The following is an 18,030-nucleotide window of genomic DNA, read 5'->3' as shown; positions in this document are numbered from 1 at the left end:
AGCCCTATATCAACGTGAAGCCTTTTCTACTTTAAAGATATATTCACAGTGGCACGAGTAACTTTAACATTTAAAAAAAAAACAGATAATATTACTCAAGTAAAAGTAAAAAGGTATCATACTGCAAAACTGTAAGAAGAACAGTTACTTCAAAAACTTACTCCAGTACATAGTACACTTGAGTAAATGCGACCAAGTACTACCCGCCCCTAGTCTAGGTTGATTGGATTAAATGATCCATACGTTGGATTAAATGATCCATTACGCACAGTGGGCCCCAAACTTTACGCACCGAGTCCCCCGCGCCACCAGAGCCCTCTGTTTCCAAACGGCGCAGCGATGGAAACGTAATATGACGCCTCTGTTTGCCTGCACCGCCCTGCCCAAAGTTAAAGGCCTATAACTAGCTTACTCCAAAACAATAATCAGCTGTTGCGAGTTATTAAAATGCGCGGAGAAATGGCGGACGCGCTGCGGAGAGAGACCAGAGAAGTTTGCAGTGTTGGAGGAAAAAAAGTGGAGCCGCTTTCGGTAAGTTTCAAGCTAAGCGCTGCTGTGGCTGTAGCATTTGTGGCTATTTGTTGATGCTACTCCCATTAAAGTGACCGGGCTCGTAAAGTAAGCAAACTAGCTTAAACAATCACGGCAAAGAATGAATTAAAGTTTAGTAACAAACAATATAAGACGCGTTATAACAGTTTAGGTGCAGTAGCGCGCGAGGTTTCCGGGGCGTGACCTTCCGCTGAACTTTGAAGTTTATTTTTGACTGATGCTATACGTGACAGTGGAAAGTCAGCATCGTGGTACAAAAGTGCATTTAACATTGTTTAAACCTTTTACATTATTTCATTGTGCCTGCACTGTTGTAGTGGTGAATAAGCAGGACATTTTCCTCGCTGCTCACATTGTTTTGCTCATTAATGGAGCATCATCGTTACGCCCTCAACGCATCTCACATTTCCTGTCACAACAATTTTTTACAGTCTAGTACCAACAACGTCCACTGTAAAAGAAAAGAAAAAGCACATAGCCATTCATTATGAAACACTTACTGATAATTAACACCAACTTAGTAGCCTGTATTAACTCTTAAGGAAGTAGTTCCAAGATATAGGCCTAATATAATATCCCCTAATGGCTATTCTGGCTTGTGCATGCTTTAAGTGCTTACATCTTCCAAAGAAATATCGATTGTCTGTACTTGATTAACTCACAGATCAATGGCAATAATCAATAGTCTTTTCATTTCAATAATGGCTTGACATAGTGCATCATAAGCTGTAACCAGTGCCACATGTGATCGTTAAAGGCACATTTCTGGCGTTATGATTATGAATTGCTTCTTTTTGTTCACCAGGCATGAATCTCCACAGCATTTGGCCCCTATGAAGGATGTTTGATCAGGATTGAAGGGGACAAAAAACACAGCTATGGGCAACGAGGACAGCCTGGAGGATGCTTTTGTGGCTGTCGTTCGCCCAAAAAGTCAAGTCAGCCTGAGCTCCAAGGAGTACAGAGCCAAAGCCTATGAGGTGTTGTGTTACTTTCTGTTACTGTTGTGTCCTTGGAGCATTTTGGATAGATACTGATCAGTTGGCCCTCATTCAGCCACTTCACGTGTTACTTGTGATCATCAGTGCGTGTGTCTCTCTGTGTAGATCCTACTTATTGAAGTGCCTTTGGAAGGAAAAGAGAAGAAACGGAAGAAAGTCCTTTTGGCGACTAAGATCCAAACTGGAGGCGACAAGTCCAGGTCGATTCTGGATTATGTCGATGAAACTGTCAAAACAATGGCCAACACTCAAGGCTTCGTAGGTGAGTGGAAATCAAATGACACATCCAAATTACTTATGTCAAGCTGTGGGTTTGATGCTGCTTACTGGGAATAATTTACACTTTTTGACTGCAGGAAAACGAGTGGTGCACATGAAGAAATTCCCGCTGGACGGAGCCAATGATGGACGAGAAGCTTCATTATTTGTCGTGCCAGCCAGTGTAAAAGGTGCCTAACCTAGTGTCTTTTTAAATGTTACTTGCTGTTTAGTGTTTTGAAGTTTTTGCTTTTCATTTCAATGCATTTTAAAGCTTATGGTTGTATCAAATGAATGAATAGTTTTAGGTTATCTCCTTAAACTGAAGCAGAAGTGGACGAATTTGGCTCTACATTCTACTATGTTGATGTCATGCGGCTCTAACTTTCTATGCAACATGCTTGTTACATTTTTTGTTTTCTGAACAGATAGTAGCAAACCAGTTTACAACGCCGGGAGCCCGAACTTCTACTGCTTCCAGGACATCATGAGAGTCTGCAGTGAAACCAGCACGCACTTCTGCTCAATGACCTCGAAGATGCTCCTCGCTTTAGACAAGTAAGCTATATATGTAAAATAAAATAAAAATGTTATCCCATTATGGTCAATATAGATATGACAATTAATTGTAAAACTAATTATTTAGGATGTAACTTCCCCAACATTCGCCATCTGCTATTACTGTTCTTCTCTTAGGTGGTTAGCAGAGCAGCACACAGTACCTCACGCCATCCCCGCCTTGTTTCGGCCCGCCCCGATGGAGAGGGTGAAGACAAACGTGAATAACCCGGCCTACAGTGTCGAGGGGAAACTGAGTGAGGAGGGGCTGCACATGGGCTACACGGCGCTGGAGATCAAGAGCAAAATGATGTCTCTGGAAAAGGCCGACATGTGCATCCTCAACCCACTGTACGGCTCAGACCTGCAGTACACCAACAGGGTGAGCGGTGTGGCCATACACTCTTGTTGGCTAAGTAGATCCTTTTAATTATAGTTTTAATCATATGTACGTTTTGCAGGTAGATAAAGTTATAATAAACCCATATTTTGGACTTGGAGCACCGGATTACTCCAAGATCCAGATTCCCAAGAGAGAGAAGTGGCCCCATCCCAACTGTGTGTCAGAGGACAAGTGAGAGCCATTGTGATATTTCTACTCCTACATAAAGAGCGTGAAATTGTGGACTCAAAAACTGTCCAATCTGTGTCCCACAGAGAGCGTCAGTGGGTGGATGACTTCCCTCTTCATCGCAGCGCCTGTGAAGGAGACACGACTCTCCTCGCGAAACTCTTAGACAGTGGATTTTCAGTCAAGCAGCTGGACAGTGACCACTGGGCCCCTATTCACTATGCATGCTGGTCAGTCCTCACACTATATGTATATGTACACTCATCTAATTAATCTTTTTCCTCACGTTATTGCCGCATTATCGTCCCTTTTTTTGAATTTTTTTCCCATGTGTTGGGTTTTTGTCAAATTTTTGCCACATTTTAATCGTATTTTTCTCACTTTTCTGGCTTTTTTGTCACACATTTTTGACACTTTTTCATCACTTCTTTCATCACTTTTTCATCACTTTTTCGTCGCTTTTATGTCACTGTCTGTCCTCGTTTTTATCTAATTTTTGTCGCCATTTTGTCACTTTTCAGGCTTGTGTACTTAAGACATCACTATTACCTCTTTACTACTAGAACTACAACAATAACCTTCTCTCACCACTCCTGTGTCCCGTTTCAGGCATGGCAAAGTTGAAGCCACCAAACTCTTGCTGGAGAAAGGCAACTGCAATCCCAATCTGCTCAATGGCCAGCTCAGCTCCCCTCTGCACTTCGCGGCGAGAGGAGGCCACGCCGAAATCGTTCAACTCCTACTGCAACATCCGGAGATCGATCGGGTTAGCTAATAGCCATATTTGGATATTGCATTTTACATAGATTGCTACTGATCTTGTAAATTCACTTACTGTATATTGTGTCCATAGCACATAGAGGACCAGCAGAAAAAGACACCTCTTCAAGTATGTGAAGAAAACAAACAGAACGAATGGGAGGAAACAGTGAAGCTTTTACAGCAGACCAACACCAAACCTGTGAGTGAAAATCTTTTTATTAAGCTACCTAACGTTGTTCAGTTGGTTTGTCACTAGATGGTGCTCTTTCCTACCAGTAACCAGTCATTTAAGCGTTCCCAATGATGCACTAATTGTACTTTACATTAATGACACTTTTTCACTCCTCCTGCAGTACGAGAAGGTGCGCATCTATCGCATGGACGGCTCTTATCGCTCGGTGGAGCTGAAACACGGGAACAACACCACGGTGCAGCAGATCATGGAGGGAATGAGGCTCTCACAGGAAACTCAGCAGTACTTCACCATCTGGATCTGCTCCGAGAATCTACGTAAGTCACGGTACAGTGTGTCAGGTTATGGGACAATGTAGGTGTGGTTTTAGATTATAGCCCGCCATGTGTAGGTACACAGATCAAGAATTAGTAATTACACATGCAAGTACAGGTATTTACACATTAAAGGGATATTTCAGGATTTTTGACACAGGGCCTCACTTCAATCAAATCAATCAAAATCAAAACAACTTTGTTCATCCCAATGGGCAATTCTGTTCACTGCGCTCGTGTCATAAAAAACAGTAAATGGAGACACATACAACCATATACAGACGTCATGAACTGTAAGTGCATCAGGACACAAGGGGACCAGTAAAAATGAGGGGGGAAAAAGAACAAGATAAACACTGCCTTCCTAGATGTTGTCATTTAAATTTCTGACAGCAGTGGAGGGCATCAGAGTAAAGTGCGACCGCAAGACATGATTTTGTTGACCCACTTCCTAGTTATCCAGAGTGTTGCTGATTTCTGTAGATATTTTTTTTTAATTCATGCAGTCCTTATATTTGAATAGTTTGGTGGTGCTAGGCTAGTCCTAGTCTAACGCATGTCTATGGTAACTAGTAGCCTGCATGAAAAACCTCTTCAAAATCATGGGTTAGTCCTCCAAACGTTACCATATCTGATTTGTAGAAAGCTCCTTTGTGAATTCCACGTGTAGTAATGCAAAATACTGTAGATCCGGTAACCGAGCCGATCAATCCGCCGCTGCGTAGCTTACAACCAGGAAGCTGACGCTGCTCAAATATAAGTTCTTTTAATGCAAAATGGTTATAATTAAAAAATTATTCAGTCGACACAGACATTCATATCAATACTCTGGTGTTATAAGTGATTTTCCACAGACATGCGCTAGCCTAGCAAAAGCCTTGCAGCCTAGCAGCCTACTGAACTCATAAAATATAAGGACAGCATGAATTTTAAAAAAAGATCTTCAGAAATCAACAACACTCTGGATAACTAGGAAATGAGAAAAATACTGAAATATCCCTTTAAAGTGCAAGGTGTAATAAAGTGTAACAAAGCTGTGCAACATGTAGTCGCAGATGTTTTGGCCGTCATATTGATGTGCCTGCTTTACAAAGTCTCATAAATTTAGGAAAATGACTGAATAACTAAGGTGCAATTACACCGTACCTAATGTGTAACTACACGTCAGCGTGGGCTGTAATCTAAAGTGAGACGATATGTACACCTTTATTACCCCTTGTACATCTTGGTTACACGTATATCTACATATTGTAGGTGTACCTTTGTTACACCTTGTACACTTTATTAATTCTTGCGCTTTTATGTGTAATTACCTGTACTTACATGTGTAATTACTTTGGTATTACCTGTACTTACACACGGGAAGTGTTACCTAATCTACATATTTTATTGTCGTTTTAAGGCAAAGAAAATTAAATCCTATTTAGGAGTCAAAACTTTGTCCAGACCAAACAATTGTTTACAGACATAACACAGCCAAAGCATTTCACAAAGGACATTTATTCATTCACTTCTTCTTATCTTGACTAAATATGTAATACTGAAATTTTCTCACAATCTCTCTTGGATTAATAGTTGGCAGTGTAAATCCATATCAGATAGAAGGCCATAACATCTTTCACAAGTTAATGATTGTTATTCAGCCTTACAAACTACCAAATCAGCGTCATTATCACTCCTTTATTTTGTTTGCATCTTAGACCTGCAGTTAAAGCCGTACCACAAGCCTCTGCAGCACCTCAGGATCTGGAGTGAAATCGTGAACGACCTCACAGTGTTGGACCCACAGCGAGAGTCGCCTCAGCTCTTCCTCCGCCGGGACGTCCGACTGCCCCTGGACATAGAGAAAAAAGTAAATAAAATCAACGCTAACTTTGTTTTTTTATGACTTTGTTCAAAATTGTAATAACTCTTTCTTATCGTGCGCAGGTGGAGGACCCATTGGCCATCCTCATACTGTTCGATGAGGCCCGTCACAGCCTTTTAAAGGGCTTTTATCCTGCTCCAGACAGCAAACTCATCACTCTGGCCAGTCTCCTCCTGCAGATTATCTACGGCAACTATGAAAGCAAGAAGCACAAGCAAGGCTTCCTCAAGTAAAGTATATTAGTCCATGCTTCTCTTATACCTAATTATCTTCTATAACAGTGGCTGAAAGTAAAAATACTCTCTCGCTAAAAACAATTTGAGAAAAAAAATTGCTGTTTGTCCTTAATTTACGATAACTACTATACAGCATTTACTTACAAAGGTCTTCCGTTTCATTCATTTTCTTTACCATTGATTGTATTTTATTTGTAGGTCCGGTATCTGAACAATCCTTTTTTTCTGTAACCATGCTACACTAGATATCATCTAGAAGAAAATAACAGATGATTTCTTTGATCTAAACATGTAGTTTTGTCATTTATTTGTACTGAAGCAGCCAAGCCTTTAAAGCAGTGCTAAGGAACTTGTTTACCTTAATAAATCCTTTTCGTCGTCCCTCTGGGGTAATACAAGTGTTAATGGGATGATTGGGGGGTCTTTCATCTCCTCCTGGTGTCTCTTGCCAGAAAACCACACTTGCAACTTCGCTGCCTGTGGATCGGAGGTCCCAATACACACTAATGGAACCACGAAGAGGAAGCTAACAGGCTAACGGGCAAAGCTAACTGCGGGCTAGCGCCACTTAAACAGTATTTACAGCAAAGTTTGAGTGAAAAAAATGATCTCCAATGTGTAATTGGATGTACAATATCCCTCTCTCCCTTTGTCTTTTCTGTCAGCGTAGTATTTACTCTCACGGACAATTAATGAGTAAAAAAACGCAACACCTGCAGTGGCGCTTATGGCCTCTAGGGGCAAGAGTTACTTAGTACTGCTTTAAGTAGCGCCTTCTCATGTCCTACCGAGCATCAAAACTTTGTATTTTTTTTTGTGTTACCAGTAGAACCTTCACACTATGCTAAGGCTTTTCCCATGTTATTTCTTCCACAGTGAGGAAAATCTTAAATCAATTGTACCCATCTCTAAAGTGAAAAGTAAAGCCTATCATTGGACCAACAGGATTCTTCATGAATACAAGGTAGGCTACTTTGAATAGTCAACATTTAGGCAGATTATTTTTGAAGGAAACGTTTGCCGAATCAGAATCTACTCTCAGGCCCTCAGCACCAGTGAAGGCGTGAGCAAAGAGATGCATCACCTGCAGCGGCTCTTCCTTCAGAACTGCTGGGAGATCCCGACGTACGGCGCGGCCTTCTTCACGGGACAGGTCTACACCAAAGCCAGCGCCAGCAGCCACAAGTGCATCCGCGTCTATGTCGGGGTCAACACCAAGGGCCTGCATCTCATGAACATGGAAACCAAAGTCAGTGCAGGACAGTCACAAGCTCATTTGAGATACAGCAGCCTCAGAACGTTTTCAGAAACCTTTTAAATAATTGTGTGGGTTGCAGTGCAAATCTAAAATCATATACATTTGTTTTTCTATAGGATTAAACTTCAACACTGATTACAATACAATCACACCTGCCCTGTACTTGATATTTGAATCCAAGTGTCCAAACTTCTAACTTTCTTCACAGGGAGGAGTTTATAAAGGACGTTTCACAACTTGGTTATGAAACAGCAACGCACTGCCTATTATATTATCATATATCTATTAGCTATATTATCTATTAGAGTGCACACTTAGAATAAAAACAAACATGTTCATTATCAGACTTCAACATAATAATAGGGATTGATAAAATGAGACAAAATAAGATTTAAAGTTCACAAGAAATAAAAATTCACTTGGCACAGCAGCTCATTTAGTCAGAAAAACAGGTAATAGTTTAATCTCTGAACTCCCGCCTTAACCAAGCAGATTTTCAAAATGGCAACAAACACCGAGATGAAAACGAAGATGAAAATGCAACAAAAAAGCCACAAAACCCCCACAAAAGAGCAACAAAAACTAGATAAAAGCAAATATGAAACAAAAAATGACAAAAACATGATAAGAAAGTGACAAAAATGTGCCGAAAACGCAACAGAACGGCCACGAAAAAGATCCATTTAGATCCGTTTTTCTGGCCTATAGTCTACGTATAAGAAGCTTTTCTATTTGGGTAAAGCAAAACTGGAGAAAATGTGCTTGGTTAAGGCAGGGGTCACAAGGTTAAAAAGGGTATCTAATGCTTAATGAATAAAAACAACAAATTAAGAAGCAATATACACATAATTACATTACAACATCTATTATCAGTTTGCAGAGTTTACAGTCATTAAGAATTTGAGAGAAATGACACTTGCTAATACAGAGGTTATTGCACATTCATTACTTCACAGTATGACAGTGGTGGGGATGAAGAACCTGTTTGTAGGATATTTGCCATTTTTCAACTGCGCTTTCATTAATTATGCTGCACTTCTTCCTTTCACAGGTTCTTCTGATCAGTTTGGAGTATGGGACATTTATGTGGCAGCTGGGACATGCGGACCAGTATTTCCAGATTCACAGCGGGGAAAACAAAATGAACTTTATAGTGCACACTAAACAGGTACTTCTTTACTTTCTAGACTTGTGCTTCAGTAAGTAAACAACTGAAATACATTTAAATTAACCAGATTTGGGAAACTGTGTGATCTTTGTCTTTCAGGCCGGCCTCATCGTTAAGCTCCTGATGAAACTCAGTGGACAGATGACTCCGAATGATAAAGTTCAGACCTCAGACAAATACACTTTTGGTTAAAACTCATCCGGACTCAAGATTTCGCCGCTGCCAAACACCAGCTCTTTTTACAGAAACCTCCTTTACAGCAAAAAAGTTGTGGACGGAAATATGAACTCACAAAGAAGGCCTACTTTTGTATAACATATCTTTCACATTCTATTGAGACGTGTATTTTTGTTGTTTGTAAATATGCTTATTTAATGCTTTGTTTAAATAAAGGGACACAAATTCATATTTTATCAGTTTTTCTTTGGACAAAATATGGTGCACATCATGCCTTTATCTAAATATATCTTGCAAATTACTCATTAGGCTACAGATGTAATAGTAATACATACATTTTATAGCAACTCAGTGTTTGCTTAGGTTGCTTTTCGAGTTTTTAACCTCTTAACCCCTGCCTGAACTGAGCACATTTTCTCCAGTTCGGCTTTACCCAAATCTGAAAATGAAAATGAGGATGAAAAAGTGAGAAACTTGTGACTAAAACACAACAAAAAGGCCAAAAAAGCAACAGAGAAGTGATGAAAATGTGACACAAACTAAAAAAAAGTGATGGAAATTTAAAAAAAAAAGGGACGACAATGCAGCATCAACATGAGGAAAAATATCAGTTTAGATGAGTTTTGTAGGTATTAGCTTTGGCTAGGACTTTATGGATTTGGGTAAAGCTGAACTGGACAATATGCACTTGATTAAGGCGGGGGTTCTTTCTATGAAAAGAATCCCTAGTATTACGACAAAGCACGTTCATGCAAGCTTGTGACATTTTGCATATTCAGTTTCCCAAAATTAAAAACTACTGCTCATGTCATGAGGATCTGCTTCACTCTACTCGTTCATTGATCATGTGTAAAGTGTTTATGACACGTTAGACACAATTTCTGCTGAAACATAGTTAAAACAATTATATTTAAGATTTTGTCAAAGATTGTACCCAGCTTTCTTTAGTTTGGTCATTTGTGAGATGTTTATTATTTCACTTCCTAATTGGACACTGACAGGAAGTGACATAAATGAAGGCAAACAATTTTCAACACAGGCAGGAAGCTAGTTTCCTATCTATTTTCATTGTAGCTTTTGTCATAGTAACGATAAACAAATGTCTTAACTGTTTTTGGAAATATCAGAAAAACCTTATTTTATCGTCTCTAATGTCATTCCTATTGTTCTTGCACCTTAAGCCACAACAGGACCACATTTTGTAGTCGTAGTTTTACACTTATAATTGCTAGTTTTAGTTTAATTTCTCTTGATCACTTCCTGCCTCCAGCTGATGTCGCTGATGATGTAAGCAGCGAAAGGGTCTATGGCAGGCCGTTTATTCGAAATTCTGGATATGTAATACAGATATCTCCAATTCAGTTTTCACTAGTAAAAACTATAATTACAGATATCTGTAATTATAGTTCTACTATACTCAATATCATTTTGGATATAATAATAATAATAATAAATTTTATTTATATTGCACTTTACATTTCAGCGAAACCTCAAAGTGCTAATATCTGTTACATCATTTCTACTAGTTAAATGACATCATATTTCCCATTCATTTCTATGGGTGACGTCATTATGGATATCCGTTATGTCATTTTCACTAGTCGTAATTCAGTTATTACTAGTCGTAACTGAATTATGACTAGTAATAACTCTAGTTTGAGATATCTCTAACCTAATTTTTACTAGACATAATTCTAGTTAGAGATATCTAAAACTCAACTTTATTAAAGATATCTTTAAAATGTTTTAGGTATATACAAAACTTCTTGTTGACTATACTCAAACAAATATGGATATCTTAAATTGGCTTTGCTACTAGTCAAAACTGAGTTACAGATATCTCTAACTGCAATTTTTACTAGTAACAATGTAGTTCGAGATATCTTTAATTAAGTTACAGATATCCGCAATTCATTTTTATTAGGTCTTTACACAATTCAAGATATCTTCAATAGATGTTTTGTCTTGACAAAACTCAATAACAGATATCTCCAACTGTAGTTTTTACTAGTGAAAACTCAGTTATGGATATCCATAACTGGAGGTATTACTAGTCAAAATTAAATATGACTAGACAAAATACAATTAAAGATATATATAACTGTAATAAAGGATAGTCAAGTTTTAATAATAAATGTTAAAACGGCCTGCCATAAGCGTCTGAGCTTTACCTTTATCTATGTCACTTCCTGTCAACGGCCTAAAAATAAAAATAACTTTTGTGCCCAACATTTCTTCATTAAAATTGCTGCTACACTGAAATAAAAATGATTTGCCGGAAAGTGGAGATTTTGATGTCAGCAAACAAAAACTGCCACGAGCCCAAATCCTTACAGCCTTTAAGGATTTGTTGACCCTTTTCCCCCCTCCTAATAATCATGTTAATCACCCTTTTTTCCATGTTACTCCCATGAACAACAACTATCTAGTCTATAACACTTACAGAACTAAAAGTATAATATAATAGCTATGCCCTCTGCACGTAAATGTGGCAAATAGAGTTCAAACTAATCTAAAACTGGAGCTGATCAGTGGTCATTGTAAAGTCAATACCGTGAATACTCGTGACATCATATAAGCAGACATGGGTCCAGGGGCAGTAGCCAATCAGCGCTCTTCTTGCTTGACGGACACGATGTTGTAAACCAATCAGAGGCCGGGATTTGTCAGGCGGGGGCGGGCCCAGCGGTGACAGGTAAAAGGCTCGGGAAGATAATACGCTCCGTGTTGTTGCAGAAAAGTTATCAGTGCGGTGAATGTAGCGGAGCGAGGCGACTTTAGTTCAGCGCAAAGACACGTTTTAGTCATGTCGATGCATTTGTACAGCATGAGCGCCAAACTGCTCGCAGACACGGTAGAAAAGATGACCGACAACGCAACCTCCGTGGTGCTGGCTGCCTCTGTCATTACTTTGACTCTGGGATACATCTCCAAAACGCTGCTCACAAAGGCTACTGACAAAGATAAGGTGAGCAAATGCGTTGAATATATTTAAAATGAGCACATTAGAAGTTGTCTGATTTATGATGATGTCTGTTGTTTTGCAGAAGTATCCACCTTACATTCCCTCGGCTCTTCCATTTCTGGGGCATGCCATTGCATTTGGGAAAAGTCCAATAGAGTTTCTTGAAAATGCTTATGATAAGGTCAGTTTGAACACATTTTACACCGTGCACTTAAATTAAAAAAAATATCTTGGAAGTAGCTTCAGTAGCAACACAACACAGCAGTGTCCATTTTGACAACATATCTTAGTCTTGTGATACAAATAATATTTCATTTTATTAAGTAAAATGATTTTGTTGTGTTCAGAGTAAAAAAAAATAATTATGAGGCTATTTCAAGCAATGTTATTGAAGTTCAGAGGTTTTAGTTGACAAAAGTAGGCTGTAGTATCTGAATAATCATGCTGTATATAGTTTCAACATAAGCGACAATAGATTTATTTGTAGTTTAATTTTAGCCAGCAAATATATTTCTTAGGATAAAATTATGAAGAAATATTTTAGTTGACAAAATTAACACTGTGTAATAGCCTATTAGTGATAGTGTGTGAAGTCCAAATAAATGTATTTATGTGTTTATTTAATCAAGTGCATGTTCATGAACATACATGGATACATGCTTGTAAACACACCGGATTGTAGCCGTGGGCTAATTTCTATCCCTTGTCCCCCCACTCGCACTTTAGAACACACTCTCTATAGTCCTGGCCTGTTGTACATGTTTTTAGTGGTAGGGGAAACCGAGTACGTGGAGGAAACCTTCACAGACCCGGGGAGAACATGCAGACTCCACACAGAAAAGCCTCGTCCAGGTGGGAATCGAACCTTGGAACTTGGCGACGGTAGTTGGTAGAGCGTGTCGTCTCGTGATCGGAAGGTCCCAAACCCCAGCTCCCACAAATGCACACTGTCGTTGTGTCCTTGGGCAAGACACTCCAACCTACTTGCCTCCAGTGTCTGTGTACATTGGTGTATGGTGACTGGCTCCTCAGTGTACAGCGCTCTGGGCCTGACGAAAGTATAAAAAGCGCTATATAAATTGAGTCCATTTCTAGCTGTGAGGCACGAGCGCTAACCACCCAATAGCCATGCCAGATACTCCACCTAGTAATTAATTGAGAAATGTATATTAATTAGGGCCGGGACTTTTTCCGATTAATTACGATCAATGGTTTAGTGCAATTAAAAATATTACTCAACATTTATCGCACTTAACTTTCGACACCTGCAGACGTTGCTTAGGCACAAACAATACGTTCAGCCAAAAACTATTTGACTGTCAAACTTGTTAATTCACACCATTAAGCGCCGACATGAACCTATTTTAAAAGATCATTCTCCAAAAAGTGTTTCAAATGTTCACACAGGCCTCACATCTCCACTTCAGATGAGTTCAAATGCAAGAAAATACAAAGAAGCATCTAAAATATACCTCTAAAAATAATTCCAACCCCTAAATAAATGATGCTTAAATGCGATTAACTGCGATTAATTAATTACAAAGGCCATAATTATCGAGTCCCACCGCTAACATTAATGTCTTGTCTCCACAGTATGGCCCAGTCGTCAGCTTTACCATGGTGGGGAAAACCTTTACGTACCTGCTGGGGAGTGAGGCAGCCACGCTCATGTTCAACAGTAAAAACGAGGACCTGAACGCTGAAGACGTCTACTCCAAACTCACTACCCCAGTTTTCGGAAAAGGAGTCGCCTACGATATTCCAAATGCTGTAAGTCCACACGCCAATGCAGGCTCTACGCAGATCTGTGTGACGAGAAATCAATTTACGTTTCTGTTGCAGCTGTTTTTGGAGCAGAAGAAGTTGTTGAAGACTGGGCTGAACATTGCTCACTTTAGGGACCACGTGAGGATTATTGAAGCAGAGACCATAGAGTACTTCGAGAGATGGGGAGACAGTGGAGTGGAAAGTAAGTAATACATGCAGTACATACCTTGCTAGTATGACTGCACAAAATATCGCCAAAAACTTGTGAGCGCAATATTAGGTGACGTAATGTCCATGTTGCAAGAAGCCACTATCGTCTTCCAACTGACTGGGATTTAGATCATTTTCTAACACAGCCTTAAAGGTAATTTAGAACCGTATAGAAGCTGCAGTTACACGTATGACCTGAGGTGGCAGTAGTGATGTAGTGACTTAAAGGGGCTAGATGCATAAACTTGCATCTAGCCCCTTTAAGTCTTGTTTTGACATTACAGTATGGGGAAAAAAAAGATTAGGATTTTTGCTTTAATTTAATTGAACATGCTGTATTGAAGTAGTTTAGTTAAATACATGATAATAAGCTACAAAATTACTGTGATATTTTCAATTATCAAGACAGTTGCAACTAATGGTGACCCACTTGGATATAGTTTTCAGTGCAATTGCGAAACATGAAGCATAAAACATAAACTAGGAATAAAATTAATTCCAAGTCTGTGAGGGCATGCTAAAGATTAAAATAAAACATGGTAAAAATATAACAAAATTAGCTACACTCTGAATATACAAAACGTACTCAATATTAAGTACATCTGCTTCTATATGCAAAGGTTGGTGGGAATTGACTCTGTGCATAACTTCAAATCATAACAACGCCGCCCAAGAAGTGACTTCCTGTTTCGTTCCAGCACGCCAAAATAAAAGCACACAGCTCGTCTCATTGATTAGTTCAGCAGGAACATTACAAGAATATAATTAAATACACACATTTTACGTGTTGTGTCTGTTAATAGTTAGGCAGAAAGAAAGTTGAACTAATGAATAAGATGGTGCTTTTATTTTGGTGTGCTGGATGGAAGGAAGTCACTTCTTGGGCGGCGTTGTTATGATTTGAAGTTATGCACAGAGTCAATAGAGTTCGGGAAAGTCTACAGTTACCATGGAGATCGGCCATCTTTGCAGCTGTTAGCATACATTTCCATTGACTAACATTAGCTAAAAACAGTTTATAAAGTGGAGAAAATAGCCGTGGAACAGCTCCGTTAGCTGCTGAGTTACTGCTGGTAAATACATCTAACTCACTATGGTGTCCAAGTGTTTTAATGTGAACAATAACTCCAGTATTTTAACTTCTAAAATCTCCATTAGTTTACAATTGCTGCTAATCCCATAATGCTTAGCGATATGACGTCACTTTGTACTACAATTTTGTATGAAAAGTGCTCTATAGATAAAAGTTTTGATTGATTGATACATTACAGTGCATATTACATACGGTCAGTGGAATACACGCACAGACGTAGTACATCTAGATACATTTATTCTTGTTCTCCCAAATTACAAAAGAATAGACCCTTTTGCTGCTGACATCATCAGTGACATCATCTGGAGGCAGGAAATAAGATTAAACTAAAACTAGTGATTATAAGCGTAAAACTACAACTAAAATACGTGGTCCTGTTGTGGCTTAAGGTGCAAGAACAAGAGGAATGACATTTGGGACGAGAAAATAAGGTTTATCTGATATTTCCAACAGTTAGACATTCGTTTATCGTTACCATGTCAACAACTACAATGGAAATAGATAGGAATCTAGGTTCCCGCCCCCAGCTAAGTCCGGAATGTTTACAAACAATTTAAGGGTCTATATTGTTAAAAAATATTGTTGTATGAGACTATGAACAATATTTAGTGATTACTGTTGGGTATAAATTGAATTCAAATGAACAGTCTATGAAAACAAAAGTATTACAACTTCAAAGGCAAACTTTTAATAGAGTTGTAACAGTTGTTCACTCGCTAACTTTATACCCAAATGTGTGTGTTATTCAGACCTGTTCGAGGCCTTGTCGGAGCTGATCATCCTCACGGCCAGCAGCTGCCTCCACGGTAAAGAGATCCGCGGCATGTTGAACGAGAAAGTGGCCCAGCTCTACGCGGATCTGGACGGGGGGTTCAGTCACGCTGCCTGGCTCCTCCCCGGCTGGCTGCCCCTGCCCAGCTTCAGGTAAACTTCCATTTGCCTTTGACGTCGGATCACAATGTTACTTGAGTGAATGTTTCCCCCAAGTACGTCTTTTGTGGTGAAATTCATGTGTTTTCTTTTACAGGAGAAGAGACAGAGCTCACAGAGAAATCAAGAACATTTTCTTTAAAGTGATTCAGAGGCGGAGGCAGTCTGCTGAGAAAGTAGATGACATCCTGCAGACACTGGTTGATGCAACTTACAAGTAAAAAAACTAAAACTCTTTTGTCTGGAACTCTTTGTCTGGAAAGTGTACTGCAATACCTTCTTTGGTTTCAGAGATGGCCGCCCTCTGACAGATAATGAGATCGCAGGGATGTTGATCGGGCTGCTGTTGGCGGGGCAGCACACCTCTTCCACCACCAGCTCCTGGATGGGCTTCTTTTTGGCGCGGGACAAGTCTCTTCAGGACCGATGCTACGCGGAGCAGAAGGCAGTGTGTGGGGAAGACCTGTCGCCTCTTGACTTCGATCAGGTAAGATTTGATTTAAATGCTTTAAATGCATTCATCATTATGTACTCAATGAGCGCCCCGTATCAAAATCCATGTGATCCAACAATAAGAATTTAGCCATTTCAAAAGTGTCTTCTTTAAAGGCTTCTGTTTCTGTACTCTGCAGGTGATTCAAGTGAAACTAAATGTGTGTGCATTTGCTCTAACTTGCTAATAAAATAGGTCTGGTAATTAAAAACAGTGCTACACAATTACAGTTGATTACCATTTTGAATACAATAGCTTTTTTTTCAATGGCACCTGTTTTTGCACTTTAACTCTTCCTTTGCTGTCCTATACTTTGGATTTTGAAGCATGAACACTTGCTCTTTAAAGGGGCAAGATGCAAGTTGGCAATTTTATTCTCACTACTGCCACCTCAGGTCATACGTGTAACTGCACCTTCTATATTAAGCTCGTGCATGACAGCAATTCGGACCCGAAGCAACAACTTATTGAGTGACAGTGCAGGATTTTAGAGGCAGTTGTGGTGAACAGATCTGGTCTCATTCTACACCTTAGAACTTTGCTGAAGCAAGTAGGGGGAGGAAAATACATAATTTTAACATTTTTAAACTCCGTATAGTCCCTTTAAGCTTCAGACGACTCATTATCAGGGTGCATATTTTTAAGCATGTTATTTATTTATTGTAATATTTCTGTTGCAGCTGAAAGACCTGAGTTTGCTGGAGCGCTGTTTAAAAGAGACTCTCCGACTTCGCCCCCCTATTATGACCATGATGAGAATGGCTCGCTCCCCTCAGGTATCACCAAAATAAAACCGTTTTGAGCAAGGTTATTGATTTTTGTTACATCACACATTAAGCTGTATTATTTTACAGACTGCAGCGGGTTACACCATCCCCGTGGGCCACCAGGTCTGCGTGTCTCCCACTGTGAACCACCGTTTACACGACACTTGGGTCGAACGGCTCGAATTTAACCCTGAGCGATACCTTAGCGACAGCCCTGCGGCGGGGGAGAAGTTCGCCTATGTCCCGTTCGGAGCTGGTAAGAAACAGCAATGGAAATGAGATCTCGAATATAACAAGTGCGGACGTTGAGACAGTATGTGTTGTGATATTTACAGGTCGTCACAGATGCATCGGGGAGAACTTTGCCTACGTCCAGATTAAAACGATCTGGTCCACTATGCTCCGGATGTACGAGTTTGAGCTCGTAGACGGATACTTCCCGACGATCAACTACACCACTATGATCCACACGCCTCACAATCCCGTCATAAGATACAAGAGGAGGAAACAATGAGAGACTGAATCAATCAATCAATGAATCAATCAATCAAGAGACTGAACATTTCATTCATTTTAAACCTGTGTGGAATATCTCTTAAAATTCATGCACTTTGTTCATTTGTATTTTCTTGCCCCTTGCCTTAACTGTGACTCTTTACTAGTTTTACCATCTTTTGTAAATAGGGCTTGTTAAAGGGACTATACAGAGTTTAAAAATGTAAAAGTTATGTATTTTCCTCCCCCTACATGTTCCATCCATGTCCTAATGTGTAGAATGAGCCTAGACCTATTCACAACTGCCTCTACAATCTTGCACTGTCACTCAATAAGTTGTTACTTCGGGTCCGAATTGCCGTCATGCACGAGCTTAATATAGAAGGTGCAGTTAC

General features: G+C 39.6%; 2 protein-coding genes across 2 annotated transcripts; both read left to right on the top strand.

The window, feature by feature from the left end:
* Window positions 1-280: 280 nt before the first annotated feature.
* krit1 (KRIT1 ankyrin repeat containing) lies at window positions 281-9,129 on the top strand. Its single transcript, XM_079571621.1, has 17 exons — window positions 281-531; window positions 1,358-1,532; window positions 1,659-1,815; window positions 1,910-2,002; window positions 2,240-2,369; window positions 2,508-2,751; window positions 2,831-2,943; window positions 3,027-3,170; window positions 3,550-3,706; window positions 3,794-3,901; window positions 4,056-4,212; window positions 5,910-6,061; window positions 6,139-6,305; window positions 7,189-7,276; window positions 7,355-7,561; window positions 8,622-8,738; window positions 8,838-9,129. The coding sequence occupies exons 2-17, from the start codon at window positions 1,431-1,433 to the stop codon at window positions 8,928-8,930; spliced, it is 2,229 nt and encodes a 742-aa protein (XP_079427747.1). The 5' UTR covers window positions 281-531; window positions 1,358-1,430; the 3' UTR covers window positions 8,931-9,129.
* A 2,472-nt stretch (window positions 9,130-11,601) lies between these two features.
* Window positions 11,602-17,829, top strand: cyp51 (cytochrome P450, family 51). Its single transcript, XM_079571428.1, has 11 exons — window positions 11,602-11,883; window positions 11,963-12,061; window positions 13,474-13,650; window positions 13,723-13,849; window positions 15,700-15,874; window positions 15,978-16,097; window positions 16,172-16,367; window positions 17,054-17,149; window positions 17,228-17,396; window positions 17,476-17,663; window positions 17,701-17,829. The coding sequence occupies exons 1-10, from the start codon at window positions 11,722-11,724 to the stop codon at window positions 17,652-17,654; spliced, it is 1,500 nt and encodes a 499-aa protein (XP_079427554.1). The 5' UTR covers window positions 11,602-11,721; the 3' UTR covers window positions 17,655-17,663; window positions 17,701-17,829.
* The last annotated feature ends 201 nt before the right edge of the window (window positions 17,830-18,030 follow it).

The sequence above is a fragment of the Gobius niger genome (genome assembly GCF_951799975.1).
Source record: "Gobius niger genome assembly, chromosome: 14".
Lineage (NCBI taxonomy): Eukaryota > Metazoa > Chordata > Actinopteri > Gobiiformes > Gobiidae > Gobius > Gobius niger.
Note: the sequence above shows the minus strand (reverse complement) of the source record. Positions and strands in the feature narration are given on the sequence as shown.

What these genes read in the sequence shown, in the direction of transcription:
- krit1 (XM_079571621.1), top strand. Translation starts at nt 1,431, where the DNA reads ATGGGCAACGAGGACAGCCTGGAGGATGCTTTTGTGGCTGTCGTTCGC. An exon ending in CCCTGGACATAGAGAAAAAA is followed by an intron (nt 6,062 to 6,138) that starts GTAAATAAAATC and finishes TATCGTGCGCAG; the next exon opens with GTGGAGGACCCATTGGCCAT. An exon ending in CACAAGCAAGGCTTCCTCAA is followed by an intron (nt 6,306 to 7,188) that starts GTAAAGTATATT and finishes TTTCTTCCACAG; the next exon opens with TGAGGAAAATCTTAAATCAA.
- cyp51 (XM_079571428.1), top strand. Translation starts at nt 11,722, where the DNA reads ATGTCGATGCATTTGTACAGCATGAGCGCCAAACTGCTCGCAGACACG. An exon ending in CCTACGATATTCCAAATGCT is followed by an intron (nt 13,651 to 13,722) that starts GTAAGTCCACAC and finishes TTTCTGTTGCAG; the next exon opens with CTGTTTTTGGAGCAGAAGAA. An exon ending in GGGAGACAGTGGAGTGGAAA is followed by an intron (nt 13,850 to 15,699) that starts GTAAGTAATACA and finishes TGTGTTATTCAG; the next exon opens with ACCTGTTCGAGGCCTTGTCG.